This window comes from Micromesistius poutassou, assembly GCF_964030765.1.
Source record: "Micromesistius poutassou genome assembly, chromosome: 2".
Taxonomy (NCBI): Eukaryota; Metazoa; Chordata; class Actinopteri; order Gadiformes; family Gadidae; genus Micromesistius; species Micromesistius poutassou.
The window spans coordinates 18437000-18453137 of NC_140272.1; the positions used below are offsets into that span (position 1 = coordinate 18437000).

Here is a 16138-nt window from a genome sequence, read left to right on the forward strand (position 1 = left end):
TCCAACTCAAGGTCTTGTTCTATCGAGTCATTAAGGTGTTGTTAAGAAATATCGTTAGGTTAAGTATTCAGGCATATCTTGTTATTTGGTTAGTTAGGCCTACTAAGACACATATCTAGGCATAAGGTTAGGTAATGAGTCATTAGGTTAGTTACCAAAACATATCTAATCATTGGGAATTAAGACACATATCTAGTCATTAGATGATCTATTAAGACATATCTTGTCATTTTGTATGCATATAGGTAAAGCAATATTTTACGTGTGTATTTCTTTAAAAATCAAATACTCACATAAAATATGGCTTTACCTATGCACATGTGCTGTGTGTACTTTTTCTTAAATCAAGCCAGTGAACAGTTTCTTTAAGCAATGTAACTAGTGAGCCCAACACATTTTTCTGGGAAAAGTACCTAACCAGGGTTTCATGCTTCTCTCCATAACAGCAGTACCGTGGCTGTTTGAGAGATACCGACTCACAACGATTCGGGAGGAGCAAACTGCAAATGTTATCTAACCCGCTTGAGGATTCTGTGCAGGTGACTGTATTAGTTGGGGACCAGGCACCTCATCTGGCCACCATCCCCCCCCCACCCCCCCCCCCCAAATCAGCAACATCTGGCCACCCCACTCTCAACTCCTGAACTTCCGACATGAATGGGGTCAACACAATTGCCCTGGATCTATCAGGACTAACACTGCAGACACGCAACACGGGCTGGCAAACTGGAGCAAGGAGTTCACATACTCAAACGTTTTGATCAAGAGGCTTGAAACCGTCAAAGCATCTCACTCCACCATGACCACTCACATATCATGTGTATATAAGTATATATATACTGTATATTAATAATGTGTGTATTGTATGTTCAATAAACATACAATGCCTTGATTAAAGGGATAACACTCCTCCTTAATGGTCTGCATATGTTTAACATGTAAACCCCAATCATTATAGTCTTTGACCAAATGAACCTGGTCATGTCAAGTATGTGTTCTGTGTTTTTATTATCGACAAAAACGGTGCACAAGAGTACAAGGAGAACAAATACACAACTCCTGATACGTGACCCCTCAGAGTAAACATTTGCAAACATTTATTCTGTGAACCACTGTGTGGGGAAACCAAACTTGGTAGCAGCAACCAGCTAATCAGCAACGGAGCGCATGGCAAACACAGCTCTTCCAAATCCCTGCGGCCGAAGGTCTTGACATTCTCACAAAACCGTGGGCCTTTGTAGATCTAAATCTTGTCAAAGTATTTTTGAATTGGTTGTAGTTTCTTTATTGTCAATCACTTTGGCTTGATAATTACAATAAATTGTTTTTTTTTTTGTTTTTTTTAAAAAAAGCATCATTTGTGCTGCATTACATTACATCAAAGATTTGGTTATTCTGGCACATTTTTTTTATTTTTTACAAATTGGGAATAATATAAAAATAGTAAAAAAAAATACTTTGATTGTAATCTGCTTACTTCAACAGTTGGACTAAGTACTACTAAGTCCCTAATTCTCTTCCATTGTTACAGCAACAACTCCCCCTGGAGGCAACAAACGATTTCAGATATCATGGAGAACACGCTTGTTTAGAAATATGTATACAGACTACAGATGGATCCTTGATCTGAACTCATCAGTGCCAATTAATGACTCCTTCGGTTAAAACTCCTCGACCGGGCCTCAGTAGTTGAAATTGAACTTTTAATCTTGGTCTATAGGCCCATGCATGACTCAAGATTTAAAAAAAATATATAGAGTTAAAGTGAAAAAACGTCAGAAGTAATGACACTGAGCCCCTTTATCAGGGATATGGAACTCCTCCAATCGCCTGTCTCTGGTCCCCGGGCTGCAACTGAGAGGTGATTGAAATAGAGAGGCTGTTAGCCAGCCTGAAGTGTCTGGCTATGTAATCAATGATACTACCTACTTGTCAGTCTTAAAGAGGCCTGACACAATGTAATCTGAAGCACTCCCGTCAATGAGCCCTGTTCCATTACTGTGAGCGAACCAGCAGGGAACATGTGCTCCGCTCTGCACATCCTTCCTGAAGTCTTGATGCCAGCTCCTGCAGACCAAGGGGCAAAGAAATACTGTTGTCAATTATTATTTATTTTTTTTAAAACAAAACGTATAGATTTCACAAATAAAGTGGTGTGAGGTAGCAGGTGTACCTGGTCACATTGAGCTGATGTCCTTTGACATACATGGTGGCGTCTGGTTTCTCAGGAACATCTCCTGGACGTAGATCTCCAACCTCAAACCCAATCCCATGGTAGAACTGACCTGGATCACAATTTGTTATTATTAAAGACACACATAAATAAATACATAATAATTAGCGACTATAGCATAAAATAGTATAAATATAAATGTGGTATTTTGAGCAGTTTCCTGTAACTTCATAATTTCTCATAACAGATTTTCATATGAAAACCAACACTTCTGAGGTATAATGTGTTTGCTTATGAATCATCTATGGTTGGCTCAGTAGAAAGAAAGCTAACGTATGCCCCCTAGTGGACAGAGCCTTACCTAGCAGGCCGTGGACTTCCTGGGACATACGATGACTTTCCAATGTGTAAAATCCCAGATAATCCTGATGATAGTGGCGTTTCCTCCACACCTTTGTGTGCCTGACCACCCTGAACTTGATGCAGTCCCTTATGGTCACGGTCACACTGTTGTTGTTCATCATCTTAAGGCTCACACTGAAAGATACACGAGATGTAGATTCAACATTGCTAAAAGTTAAAGTGGTGATACATAAAGTTATTTGTGCATCGATGATTGCACAAAAGTATTAACTTGTTGTCTTGTTGAGCTATTTTGCTTCATATTTGTCAGTTTATCCACTTTTCCTATTTGATTACCCTATTATACACATTTGATAATGTTTCACACATTATTCCCAGAGTGCCACGAGATGTCCTAGATATTAGAAAAAAACACGTTGAATATCAATCTCAGCTATATAATAGTGTGAAATATTGTCCAATGTCTCAAGTTTAGAGCATCCCTAATCTGAAAGATTGGAGGCGAATATCAAACTAACATCACTATAAAGTTATAAGAGTTATAAGAGACTACAATCCGGTTATCCTCAACTTGTCTGCGAAATCGCCAAATCTCACAGGAACACTCAACTCACACACACAGGTGAAAACTGACACAAACACAAGCAGACGTCTTACTCACCTGGGTCCTTTGAGGGAAGCTTGGTCTGACCACAGCAGCTTGACCTGTTGCCCGTCCTGGGACAGAGTGATGTCCTCCGTGGTCACCTCCAGCCTCACCCCCAGGGCTCGGTGGTCCACACCAATGTGGTCAAAGTAGGTCATGACTCCGCTCGCGCTGGCTTTCTTTTGCTTTTTCGCAACAAGTTGCCCGTTAACCAGAAAACCTACAAAGGAATAAGGGGGTTTTTAGAATTACATTTTTGCATTGATGTTCTTCAGAAAATGAAGCCCGTGTTGGATAAGATTTGTGTGAGAGGGATGGTTGGCTCACCTGAGGAGGGGTCTTTAACCAGGTTCAAGATGGTTCCAGGTGATTCGTTGATGTCAAAGCACAGGGCGTCCTCTCTCTCTGGCAGCTCGATCATAAAATGAGGATCTCCATCCACTGAATAGCAACGCAAAAAAAACGTTAAGGTCCATTCATGGAAGCAGCATTTGTATTGAAACGTCAGATTTGAAGTTGACCATCAATAGCCATCAAACTATATATAAAATATATATAAACATATTTACCAGTAACAGTGAGCTGAGCACACAGTGCATACATTTTTATGGGGGAAAGACAATAGCCAATAGTAAGCCCCACTGCATGACACAGCAGCAGCCATGGCGGATAAAGCAAAAGTGGGGTGGATTTACAAAATGGAGTCGCACTAACACTGCAACATGTAAGCCGTTTCTCAATTCGCGTTCTCGTGTACTTGCGTTCTCGATAAACGTCATCAGTGGTAGCCCAAGCACTGTTCCAATTTCAAGTACGCGAGTACGCGAGTACTGTCGTAAAACCCGGAAGTGTTCTCGATGCGTTCTCGATGAGGCCGTTCTACCGAGGATGCATCGGAGGTGACTCGTGTGGACTTGGGGCCGTTAAATATCCCAGAATGCATCATCGAGTCCGCTGCTGTTCCAATTGCAGGTGCGTACTCGCGTTCTCGGAAGTCTGTACTTGAAAGTCCGGACTTGCCAAGTACGTACTTCCAAGTCCGCGAGAACGTAGTCTGCGTACTTGGTATTGAGAAACGGCTGTACAGTCCATTGTCCCGCTGTCTACATGGCTTCATCATAGTTATTTAATGGTTATCTAGGATGTTCATAAAAAAAATACAAAAGCTAGCATAGCTAAGAAGATATCATGGCCATGTCTAACCATGTTTGTTTACGCTTAAGTCACATTTGTCATTGCAAGATTGCAATTGCGATTTGCGTACATTCCGATTTTGAGAATCAGGACTGGGTTGGTGGGGAATATAATTGGTTTGTGTTGTGTGTGTTGACAAAATGGTCTTCCACATACTTAAATACCAAAACAGTTACATTTACCTTCATCTACTGTAAGGTGTGTGGTATAGCACGTTTATAAATGAGAAAAAAATAGCTTTAGTGTTTGTCATGCGTAACTCTCCTTATCTTATCTCGTAACTCATTATCTTTCACTTGTCAGAAGCTGTATCATGGACCCGCCCCCCTTCTAGTGGCAAATATGGATATACTCTGTTTGACTAATTATCAAAACTGGTTTGAAAAATGTTATAGAGGTCCAATCCATCCGTTCGTGGAGGGTGTGAAGTATGGAGAGGGTAGATGGGGTGGAGGGTGTCGAGTTTGTGGAGCGTGTGTCGGTAGTGTGAAGAGACTTGTGAGCGTGTGATTGAGTGTGAACAGTGTTCACACTATGGAGAGCGTGGCGTCTGTGGGGAGCGTGGGGTGTAGAGTTTGGGAGAGCTTCTCACCATCTGCGTAACTCATAATTCCCGGGCTCATCATGACTATAGCCGCAAATACAAAAACACAGATGTAAAACGTCTGTTTTAAAACAGCACTTACAGATTTAAAGGTTCCCTAAACCAGTGAGTGGTCAGTGACTTTCATGACGCTTCTGTCCGCACTCTTTCGCTGTCTCGTAGACATGAGATCAGAAACATTAAACAACATGGGATGGAAGGAGAGGATTTAATGGAAAGGGGGGGGGGGGGGGTGTGGAGAGTGTGGAGTTTGTGGAGTGTGACAAGTGTGAACAGTGAGGAGATTACAGAAGGTGTGGACAGTGTGGACTTTGTGGAATGTCAAGAGTGTGGAGTGTGTGGGGGATGGGGTGAGTGTGAAGAGTGTGGAGTGGGGGCATGTGTGATAAGTGTGTAGAGCAGGAGCGTCGCTAGCAGTTGAACATATTCGGGGCTGTAGCCCAGAAGTTAGAGTCCTTTTAAGACGGGGGAGAAAATTTGAAAATTGGTGTGATGAACATGCAACTGTAATGTTGTTTGAGAAGGAAAGGAAAGACCAATCGTCATGTCTGACTCACGTAGGGGCAGGCCTACTGAGTAGGTTAATGTTTAGGTTAAAGGACAATTTCAGTATTTAGCACATTGAGCCCCCTTTCTGGGTTGTCTAGGATGAAATAGAGTGGTTGACACCGGCATTTTGACTATTGGTCCTGTCTCGGGTATTTGGCTCATTTAGAATCGCCCTGCACGCTTCAGAATGGCTGGCTACATGCATGCACAAACCTGTCCTTAAAACAACTCCAAACGCACATTTTCAGAAATGTGCAACTCACCGAGTGGTTAGTGGTGTTCGTTGACGTTCCAAATCAAGTATCGTAGCGAAATCCAAAATTTCTGTTGGAAGACTCACTGTTGTGGAAACGGAAAGGGGGGCTGTTTACGTTTGGTTGTAGTCTTTTCGCTCGGTTCTAGCCCTACTGTTGAGACGGAGAACTGAGCGAAAAGACTACAACCCTCTTCGAGCCTGCACGAAGAGTTCAATGTCATAGCTGTCACGTCTTTCTGACCAATCGCAGTTCAAGGCCACCTGGGCTGTACCACTGAGGGAGGGGCCGCTCATTTACCCCCCCTCCACACACCGACTTGGTTGCGACGTTGACAGTTTGTGAGCGTTGTGTGTGTTGAGTTTATAAACGCAATAATATATAGTAAACATTGATAAACGCAATATTGTTATCCCGCAGTAATCAGACCGGCGGCCACGAAACGTTAACGGCCCACCGGGAATTCTCCCGACTCTCCTGATTACCACTCCTCCACCGTGTGTGTATGTGTGTGTGTGCGGTGTGTGCATGCGTTATTCGATAGCCTGGTAATGTTTAAATGTACGGTAGTATTCATACTGGTTTAAATAATACATATAGACGCCTGTCCCAAATGTAGGCTGAGTTCAGTGATTGAAACAAATAAAAAGCCCGGGCTATTCATTTCAAGTTTTACGGTAAACACTGTCATGCACCTACCCGATGTCAAGTGGACCGGGTTGAATTCACTGCGGGTCTCTCTTCTCATATCCATCTTACCAAATATATTTTATTACTGTCCTTCTCAACACTCTGATCTCACTTAAAGGCTATCTAGCAGCACGAAGCAGCAATCGACGTGATGCACTATGCTTAGGGAAGAAAGAATACCGACGTTGAATTTGCAACATTTTTGCAACAAATGATTCTAAATCCCGCCCATATATGACACGTCAGAATTTTGCGTTTTTCACTGGCTACAATGTTGCATCTGTGGCTGCTGGCAATGCAACAACATAAAAGTCTACTCTACAGGGCTATCATTTTCATCATTATTGTGTTTTTTTTATTTTTTATTTGACGGCACGGAGATCCGGGGCTGTTCCCAAAAGATCTGGGGCTATAGCCTCGAATATCCAGGTCTAACAACGCGCCTGGTGTAGAGTCTTGAGTGTGTGATAAGTGTGAACAACAAAAGGGTGTGGAGTGTGCAGAGTGTGTTGGGAGTGTGCAGAGTGTGTTGTGTGGGAGTGTGAAGATGGGAGAGCGTGGCGTCTGTGGGGAGTGTGGGGTGTAGAGTTTGGGAGAGCTTCTCACCATTTGAGTAACTCCTAAGTTTGGCTGCCGGTCTGGACCTGACTATAGCCACAAATACAAAAACATCGATGTTAAACACGTTAAGCACGGCATAGACATGTCTCGTAGACATGAGATCAGAAACATTAAACAACATGGGATGGAAGGAGAGGATTTAATGGAAAGGGGGGGGGGGGGGGGGGGGAGTGTGGTGAGTGTGGAGAGTGTGGAGTTTGTGGAGTGTGACAAGTGTGAACAGTGAGGAGATTACAGAAGGTGTGGACAGTGTGGACTTTGTGGAATGTCAAGAGTGTGGAGTGTGTGGGGAATGGGGAGAGTGTGAAGAGTGTGGAGTGTGTGGGGGAATGGGGAGAGTGTGAAGAGTGTGGAGTGTGTGGGGGAATGGGGAGAGTGTGAAGAGTGTGGAGTGGGGGTATGTGTGATAAGTGTGTAGAGTCTTGAGCGTGTGATAAGTGTGAACAGCTTGGAGAGTGTGGAAAGTGTGAAGCGTGTGGACAGTGTTGACACTGTGGAGTGTTGAGAGTGTGCGAGTAGTGAGGAGAGCTTCTCACCTCTTTGGGAAATCCTAGCATTGGCTATTGGGGCTGCTTGTAGCCTGACTATAGTCACACATTTAGAAATAGAGATATAAACATAAATATAGAAACACAGCCAAGATATAACAAGTTGTCAAACCAGTGAATGGTCGGTCAGTCACTTTCATACCGTCTTTCTCCTCAATATGTCGCTCTCCTGTAGACATAAGATCAGAAATATTAAAAAAACAGTACAACTACACCAAACACGGAAACAAAGGAAAGATTTAAAGGCTAAGAGTCCTTGTGTGATGGCAGTTCATTATTCTTTCGTAATTGCCAGAATATATCCATAAAAGGCATAGTCAAGCCCTGACAATCGGAATTCTTTGACCCCTTACATAACATATCATTATCATCAGGGACGTACTTAGACAAATAAATATCCTGTGACCTTACGACCCAGTCCGGTCTCACAACAGGCCGCGGTCTCACAGTCCCGCATAAAAAAAATCCAGCCGGTTCCGTCTGGAATAGAGCGACCGTTTGGGAATCTTCCCAAATCTCCCGATGTGTCCAATCTGTCCCTGATTCACGTGCACGAAGAAAAGCAAAGACGTCCTTAGTTACTGCTCTTCGTTAAGCTCTCCCTACCCTCAGTCAGCTTGTCTGCTATGAGGGGCCCGCTGGGACCATCCTCGGTCTCTGGCTTGGTGACCACCATGGAGGTGAGGGGGGTGACGAAGCTGTACTTCAGGGACATCTCCAGGGCTTTGGCCGTGGCGTTGCTCTTCTCCTCCGGTGAACCCAGCTCACTGAAAACAATTTTTTGTCCATTCGTAATAATGTTAAGCATTGCATGCGCACCAGTATGATGGGAAAATATGCAGATGTTTAATTCCTTATTAAACATTTAAACACAGTCACACACAATTAATGTGTGTGACTGTCACTTTCACTGTCACTGTCACACAATTAATGTGTGTGACTGTGTGTGACTGTGTAACGTATTTTGAAGTATTTTGAAGATTCTCCCATTTGGAATCATTAACTCTGGTATTATTAAATATGTTTTGATTTTCACCCGTCACGTTAAAGATCATTTTGTAAAAGTAAAGAATGTAAATAAATAAATAAATAAATAAAGCTGGATGATCCAAAAGGATCCAGACGGTTCAGCAGGGCAGACCTGGCGCCCAGTAGCTGCTGGAGGGTGAGGTAAGCCCACAGGCGCTCACTGAAGGTCCCGAAAATGTACTCCTGCTCTGGGTAGATCTGGTCCCACTCAGCCACCCTGGCTTGGACCTGCACCTGGAAGTCATTCCCACGCTGAGCAGTGGGGACAACGGGGGAGGGGAAAAAAAAATAAGGGGGGGGGGGGGGGAGAAGAAAAGTTTAAATGGAAAACGGAGAAAACAACAACATGGCTGTTGACTCCTGGAAGTCATTAGCAGCCGTGCCAGGGTCAAGCGAGGATAAAAGATTGCTTCACATCTTGCCAGCAGTACCCTAGAATCTAAAAGGCACGCAAGCCTTTAGTGGCACAACCAGAATTGACCCTTGTTAAAAGGGTTTTGTCGGTTTGCTAAGACCCCAGGTAAATTGTTGATATTGTCTATGTCGAGATGTAAAACAAAGCCTAACCCTAACAAAAGATATTTGTTTCACTCGCCCCCCCTCTCACGCTGTAGGCACGTTCCAAAATTGGCAGCGTCGCGCCATTGTCGTTCATTATATTCCAAATGAGTGTTTAGCAGCTACCATAGCTGTATCTTTGTTTTGCCCAACACAAGTTAGCACATAAGAACTGCCCTTACTAGGTATCTTTCAATAGTGCCCACAATACAAACGAACCACAAGTTTAGAGTCTGTGTTTACACGTCGTTTTGCACGCTCGCAAACACAGAGAGTGAGGCGCGCAGTAAGAATGCTGAGCGTAAATAATGGGCTGTGTGATATTCTGCCCCCTGAGTGCTGCAGAGCAACGTTTCAATGAGTCGCGAGGGTAAATGTAGGTTGGGGTTTATTTTAAACTGAGCTGTAAACTGAACTGTGCTCAGTCCACGGGTGTATGAATGTACGTAGAACACACGTAGAAACTGAACACAAATTAATATTTTCCCCCCGCTGAGCCAGTCCATTGCACACTGTGGGTCAAAGCAATGAAATACTCCAGTTTGATCCAAAATTCACTACCGTGCTCAAGACAAGGACGTTTAACATTCAAGTATTCAATGTCTCAAAATACACGAGCATGCGCAGTGACGTTTTAACACAGAATCTTGTGAATTTGTTCATTTGTGGGCACTATTGGAGAAAAACAGACGGGGCAGTTTGTATGCACTTACTTGTGTTGGACCAAACAAAGATACAGCAGTGTCATAGACCGACTCTGTTTAGTTTCCATTCTCCATCAGATGGCCTCACTTCATTCCCCTTACCTATCGATTATCCAGACCAATTGGTCTGGATACTTACAAACTCCATACTTACAGACACACATAGATATAAATACTTTATGCAAAATGTGAGTTATTAACATTCATGTTCACTCACTCCGTCAGCCTGCACTTCCACCAGGAAGTCCATGTCATTGTCAGACAGCCGCCCGGCCACCACAATCTCTGAGCCATTGAACAGCTGACTGAAGTGATGAGTGGTTAAGGACTCCACCGCGTTGTCAGGGTAACGCAGGTCCACCTCAGAGAGCAGAGGGGTAGCCACCTCCTCAAAGAAACCCTGGGACACGAAATGCATTAGGATATTTTTTCTCCACCATATACATACCTAAAATGTCTCTCTTAACCCTGTTTTGTATGTACTGTGTGTGTGTGTGTGTGTGTGTGTGTGTGTGTGTGTGTGTGTGTGTGTGTGTGTGTGTGTCTGTATTAGGGGTGTAACGATACACAAAAGTCACGATTCGGTACGTACCTCGGTTTTTAAGTCAGGGTTCGGTATGTTTTTCGGTACAGCAGGGTTAAAATTGTATTTTTATTTAAAAAAAAATTTTTTTGTTGATTTGATTTATTAAATTGTATCAAACAAATGCCTTACACACATGAAAATACATCAAATACAATTGAGGATTTTTTTAATATAAAATTATAAAAAATATTAATTATAAAAAAATATATAAAATATTTTATTTTTTATTAAAAAAAAAATATATATATATATATCTTTTTTTTTCATTATATTTTATTTAAAAAAAAAATAATAATAATAAAATATATATATATATATATATATATATATATATATATATATATTTTTTTTTTTTATTTATTTTTTTTTTTTTTTCCTCGGTACGCACCGAAATGAAACGTGCATCGAACAGTTGGACCCGTACCGATATGCGTAACGTTACACCCCTAGTCTGTATGTAAATGGTGCAACTTGAGCTATGTCATAACTAATAACAACATTCTGCATTTTTCTGTATTCCTCCAGTAAACAATCTGATAACAAGATCAGACATGTTAGATTTAGATCAAGCTAACCCTCTCTCTGATCTCATGTTGTCCCATTTCAATTTTCTCTAAAAAGGAGAACGTGAGCATTGCTGATATTCTAAGACTGTATTTCGATATTGTTCAGGACATTTTATGGGTCACAATGGATGCATCCCATGATTTAACATTCCCTGTTAGATCATAAATTCTTCTCTATATTTCTTTACTAGTTCAGTCACCTCACCTGCAGTTGAAGGGTTGCATCTGAGGCCACATAGATCCTGCGTGCAAGCCCCTTGTTTTGTTTGGCCATCACATCCAGGAAGGAGAAATCCACGTCGTTCCCAAAGCCCAGGCAGAACAGAGACATGTTACCACCGATGGCGTTGAGCACGTTCTTCTGGATCCTAGGGAGGGAGGACTCCCCTGCAGGTAGCCAATCCAACCATAAAATACAGAATGGCACAACATCCACAGATTAACATATGGGTTTGGCCCACACAAAGGTTAAACCATGATTTGTATCGTCATGTCAACGCTCACACCTGTAGTTTGTATCCCTGAACAACAATACACAATATATGAAAGAAAGATTTCAAACTTCAAGAATGTCACGATTTACACACGTCTCTGACCTTGTTGGATGATACCTGTGTTCATGTGAGCACAATATCCTCATGATCTCACCTGAATTGGGCATTCCGTCAGTCAGTAAGATAATCATGTCCACACTTGTCCGTGTGCCTCCTCTGTCCCTCTTCAACATGTCTACTGCTCTCAGCACGGCATCGTTGATATTTGTACCTGTGAGGGGAGGGAGATCATGGCACTGCATGGTCATTGTTTTCTGACCATGAGAAAAATTTGTTGAAATTTCAACTGAGAAGATGTCAGAAGCATGTGACGTCTTTTGATATTCGCAGTTTGAATCTCACTTCCGTTATCCTTGATTTTCTTGACATACTTCATTGCGTCGGTAACATTTTCTCTCGTGGCCTTCGTAAGAGAATTCTTCCACAGGAGAACGGCATGGTCAAATTTGATGATGCCGAAATGATCTTCATGGTGTAGGTCTTGCAGAATGGCCAGCATTGCCTCTCGGGTCTGAAGAGCATTTACAGTCTAAGGTTAGACCTTTAAACATTAACGGAAGACGTGTATTAATATCTCCAAATATGACATACACACACATGCGCAAACACATTATTACCTGTTGTATCTTGGTGCCTGACATTGAACCACTCCTGTCAATGACAAACACCACATTCTTTGGGATGCGAGGAAGATCCGGAGGAGCAAAGAAATGCACAAAGTATCCGTTCACGATCTGGAAGTAGAAATGCAAAAGCGAAATTGATCAGTTTAAATTAGTCTCCACTAAAGTCAGCATTGTGTTTCATTTGTCGACAGCAGACCTGAATGTCTCCTAGGCCTGACGCTCGTTTCACGTCATACTTGATGATGAAATCCCCATCGATCAGAGACCCATCACACTCTGGACACTTCCTCTGCTGATCCAGTGTGGGCGAGAAGGAGATGTGTGCCTGAGCGACCGATGATGTATTAGTTAATTCTCAAAGGTTATGGTTTGAATAGCTTAGAAACACCATCGTACATGAAATGCAGACAGGGTTTGACTAAATTTATAAATATAACTGATATATTATATCATATATATAATGAAACTGAAACGTTTGAGGAGCTTCTCTTATACCTTGTTGTCTGTGACCGTTTTCTCCACCAGGGGTAGGAGTTCATTGGAAAGGAAGGTTCCATGAGCATCCACAAAGGCAATGCCCTGGGGCTCATAGATATCAGCCACAATCTGTAAACACACACACACACACACACACAATATTTTGTATAAATATACAGAGCCCAGGACACTTAAGGGATTGTAAACTTGGATTCACCCGAAAGTTCTGGACCAGCTGCTTGGGGTTTATTCGGGTCAGGATCTCATACTGGCCCAATTTCCTCTGAAGAAGCTCCTCATAGGTCAGGATGAAGGTCACATTGCTCTTCGCTGCGATGTTGACGGACACAGAGAACTTCTCCATCGTCCTTCCAGAAGCTCTGCAACAGACAATATGTGAAGGACCTCACCACCATCTCCCTGAAAGTCGTAGAGTTTGACACTAGACTTCTTCATCTTGAAACTTGTAACTTACTTGACCAGTCCAGCTGTCTGCCCTTTAGACACTGCTTTGTCATACTGCTTCCTAGCCTTCTCTTTTTCATTTACCTTCCCAACATAGACTTGACCCTCAATCTCCCTAAGAGTGGGAAAACATAGATGCATTAAATAAAAAAAAATCAAACAAACAAAACCTCAAAACAGATCTCTCTTTAAAAAAAATGTCATTCTTACTCACATGCTGAAGTTGGTGATGAAGGCCGTCTTGGGCAGGTCCACCTCAAAGAATATTTCCTGAGAGGAGTTGGCTTTGTTCAAAGCACTGGAGGTCATGACTGTGTGAGCGAACCGAGATGCCACCATACAGTGTACTGTGACACTGAGCACCTCCACCATCTGAACAGAGAGAGAAAACATTTAAATATATACGTAATAATGTGAAGTATCTCTAATATATTGGATTTCCAGGATGTCTCACCTTTGCATTGTTTGTACTACGTTTCTGGAATAGAAATTAAAGCACATTAAAAGTTTATTAAAGCAATTTCTACATATGTGTTTTAGTACTATACAATACATGCCATCATGTGGTCGTAAATGTCTCCTACCTGACGAGAAATGGGGCTCGCGACAGCCTCGGCGTCCTGGAAAATGACGTGAACGTTAAAACTGTATCAGAAGGAGTACACCCTTCATTTCTTCAAACAGCATGAGTTTAGAGATTAAAAAACGTTTTCTCCATTTGAATCATCTTGTTGCATTAATTTCATATTTGACTCGCGAAAATCACACACAAGACTAGAAGATTTGACTAACGAAAATCACACACAAGTTTAGACACATTGGGTTTAATGTAATTATCAATTAACATATGTCAAACGGTGGACAATCGATCTATGTATGTAATAGAAACACAGACAACGTTGAAATGTTAGTTAAAGTGGATTGCGCAATGTAAGTGTCATATATTCCGGGACAAAATGTAATATTAAAAAAAAAAAGTTTGTAAGTAGGCCTATGTAACTGGCTGCGTAGCTTTCAGTCCCTGGCACACCCAGGGCCTATGATTGCAAGGTGCCAAATTCCGTTTCCCTGTGGACCGTTGATACAAACTCTTGCTCTCGCAAGGGTTAACTTTAAAAAACGTCTGGTCTTTTAAATATCCTCAACAAATAGGCTACACTCAAGAAAATAGTAGGTAGGTCTATTTAATAGTTCCCGCACATGTAACAAGTTCATATCTAAACATGATAGGCTATATTTACCCTCTTCATATCTTCATTGCGTGTGATGAACACTGCTCCATCGACCAGAATAATAAAGGTGTAGAGGAAACTCCAAAGAAGCAGCGTGCTCCACTTCCCAGGCATGACTGACCTCAACATCTACTGTGCGTCACCTCTTTCCCAGGAGTTCTCATCTCAGGCTTGTATGAATTCCGAATGGGCGTTATTGGCAATAGAGAGGGCGGGACTATCAGTTACATGGGTTAAGCGGCGAGAGCTAGAGAGAGGGCGGGACTTCTGATATAGGGATATCAGTTTTACCGTTAATGGTTTTGGACATAGCTTTTTCATATACATCGTTGTATCATTCTGCTTAGTTGTTCATATTGTCCTGTTCTTATTCTTCTTTCCCCGGGGAGGTTCTGGCGCACACTGCTCATAGGAATTAAAAGACCGGAAATAACGTTGGGGTAGACCGGGGAAACGCTATAATTCAGGATCCTCTCTCAGCCTAGGCTGTGTGGGACCAAAACAAGAGCACAATCTTTCCCGTAACTGTCCTAACTCCGCCCACATCCTGGTTTCACTCGAAAAGAAGCATATATATATATATATATATATATATATAAAGCGCACATTGACAAAACGAAACTAAAACGATTTTTTTCCCCCTGCATCAAGTCTGGACCTGCTTTAATAGTGGTCATGATACAACGATGAATTAACTAAATTTCCACATTAAAAGCTTGGCCTATTATTCCAAGGTCAAATCAAGTTGTGACTGATATTAAGCCTACATTGTAGCCTACAATAAGGAAAATACGTTAATTTATTTCTCAAGTAAAATTTTATATTTAATAAATGTAAAACATTTGTTTTCCCATCTTATCAATATAATAAGATTCCGTTTTTTTCAAATTACTTCACCAATTTGGCTATTCCCCACACACGTTGTATATATATAAGAATGGTGTTTTCCCCAAACTAACATTTAATGTTAGTAGTGTTGTGTAGTAGTGTTGTGTTAATAGAAGCCATATTCTTTATATTTCCTACCCCAAAACTGCTATACAGGTTTTATATTGTTGTTTTAAGGTGAAAGACTATAATAAGAACCTGAATGTTATTTTCCATCTATGCCTACATCAAAAGGCTATCTACTGTAACGTAAATTAAGTATTGTAAAGGTAAGTATTGTAAGCCTTTTTAAAAAAAAAATTAAACAGAAGTAGTGTAAACTGATCTTTAAAAAACAATATAGCCTACACCCTACTTTAAATGGTTATGTTTTATCTTTTATAAAAAAATAATTATATTGATATTATATTTTGCATTTATAACTTAATATTATTTATTTAGCTTATTTAGGTTTTTTTTGTTTTTTCTGGCCTCATTCTTACTCATAGACCCATTAGTTAGACTATTAAATTGGTTTATTTACGTTAACCAAAATTGAATTGATAGGCTATAGGGCTAAATGTATGGCATCGATGTAGGATCAAAAGTATTGTAGCCGTGTATGACCATATCCGAATGTGTGAAGACCTTTTGTGTGCATTCATAAAAAATGTAACAAATAAACAAATTCATAAACTTCCATATCAATGAACCAAAATAGTTTTATTTGAAATCTGTATTGCCTGTATTTGTATGCCTGTATGTAGTTTCTTCTACTTAAAAATAGCTGACTGTTTTTTTTCCCCCTTCTCGGGGATTATATTCCCAGTTT

At 41.3% G+C, this 16138-nt stretch overlaps 1 protein-coding gene across 1 annotated transcript; it reads right to left on the bottom strand.

Moving 5' to 3' along the window:
* Positions 1-1007: 1007 nt before the first annotated feature.
* Positions 1008-14587, bottom strand: LOC311339025 (inter-alpha-trypsin inhibitor heavy chain H3-like). Its single transcript, XM_084464382.1, has 24 exons — positions 14449-14587; positions 13792-13827; positions 13662-13685; positions 13422-13579; positions 13218-13322; positions 12960-13122; positions 12761-12871; positions 12462-12590; positions 12257-12373; positions 11982-12150; positions 11734-11850; positions 11291-11472; positions 10151-10333; positions 8784-8923; positions 8249-8409; positions 7785-7811; positions 7631-7678; positions 7080-7121; positions 4969-5004; positions 3510-3623; positions 3198-3402; positions 2535-2710; positions 2174-2285; positions 1008-2067 (listed from the first exon to the last, which is right to left on the bottom strand). The coding sequence occupies exons 1-24, from the start codon at positions 14566-14568 to the stop codon at positions 1926-1928; spliced, it is 2817 nt and encodes a 938-aa protein (XP_084320508.1). The 5' UTR covers positions 14569-14587; the 3' UTR covers positions 1008-1925.
* Positions 14588-16138: the final 1551 nt, after the last annotated feature.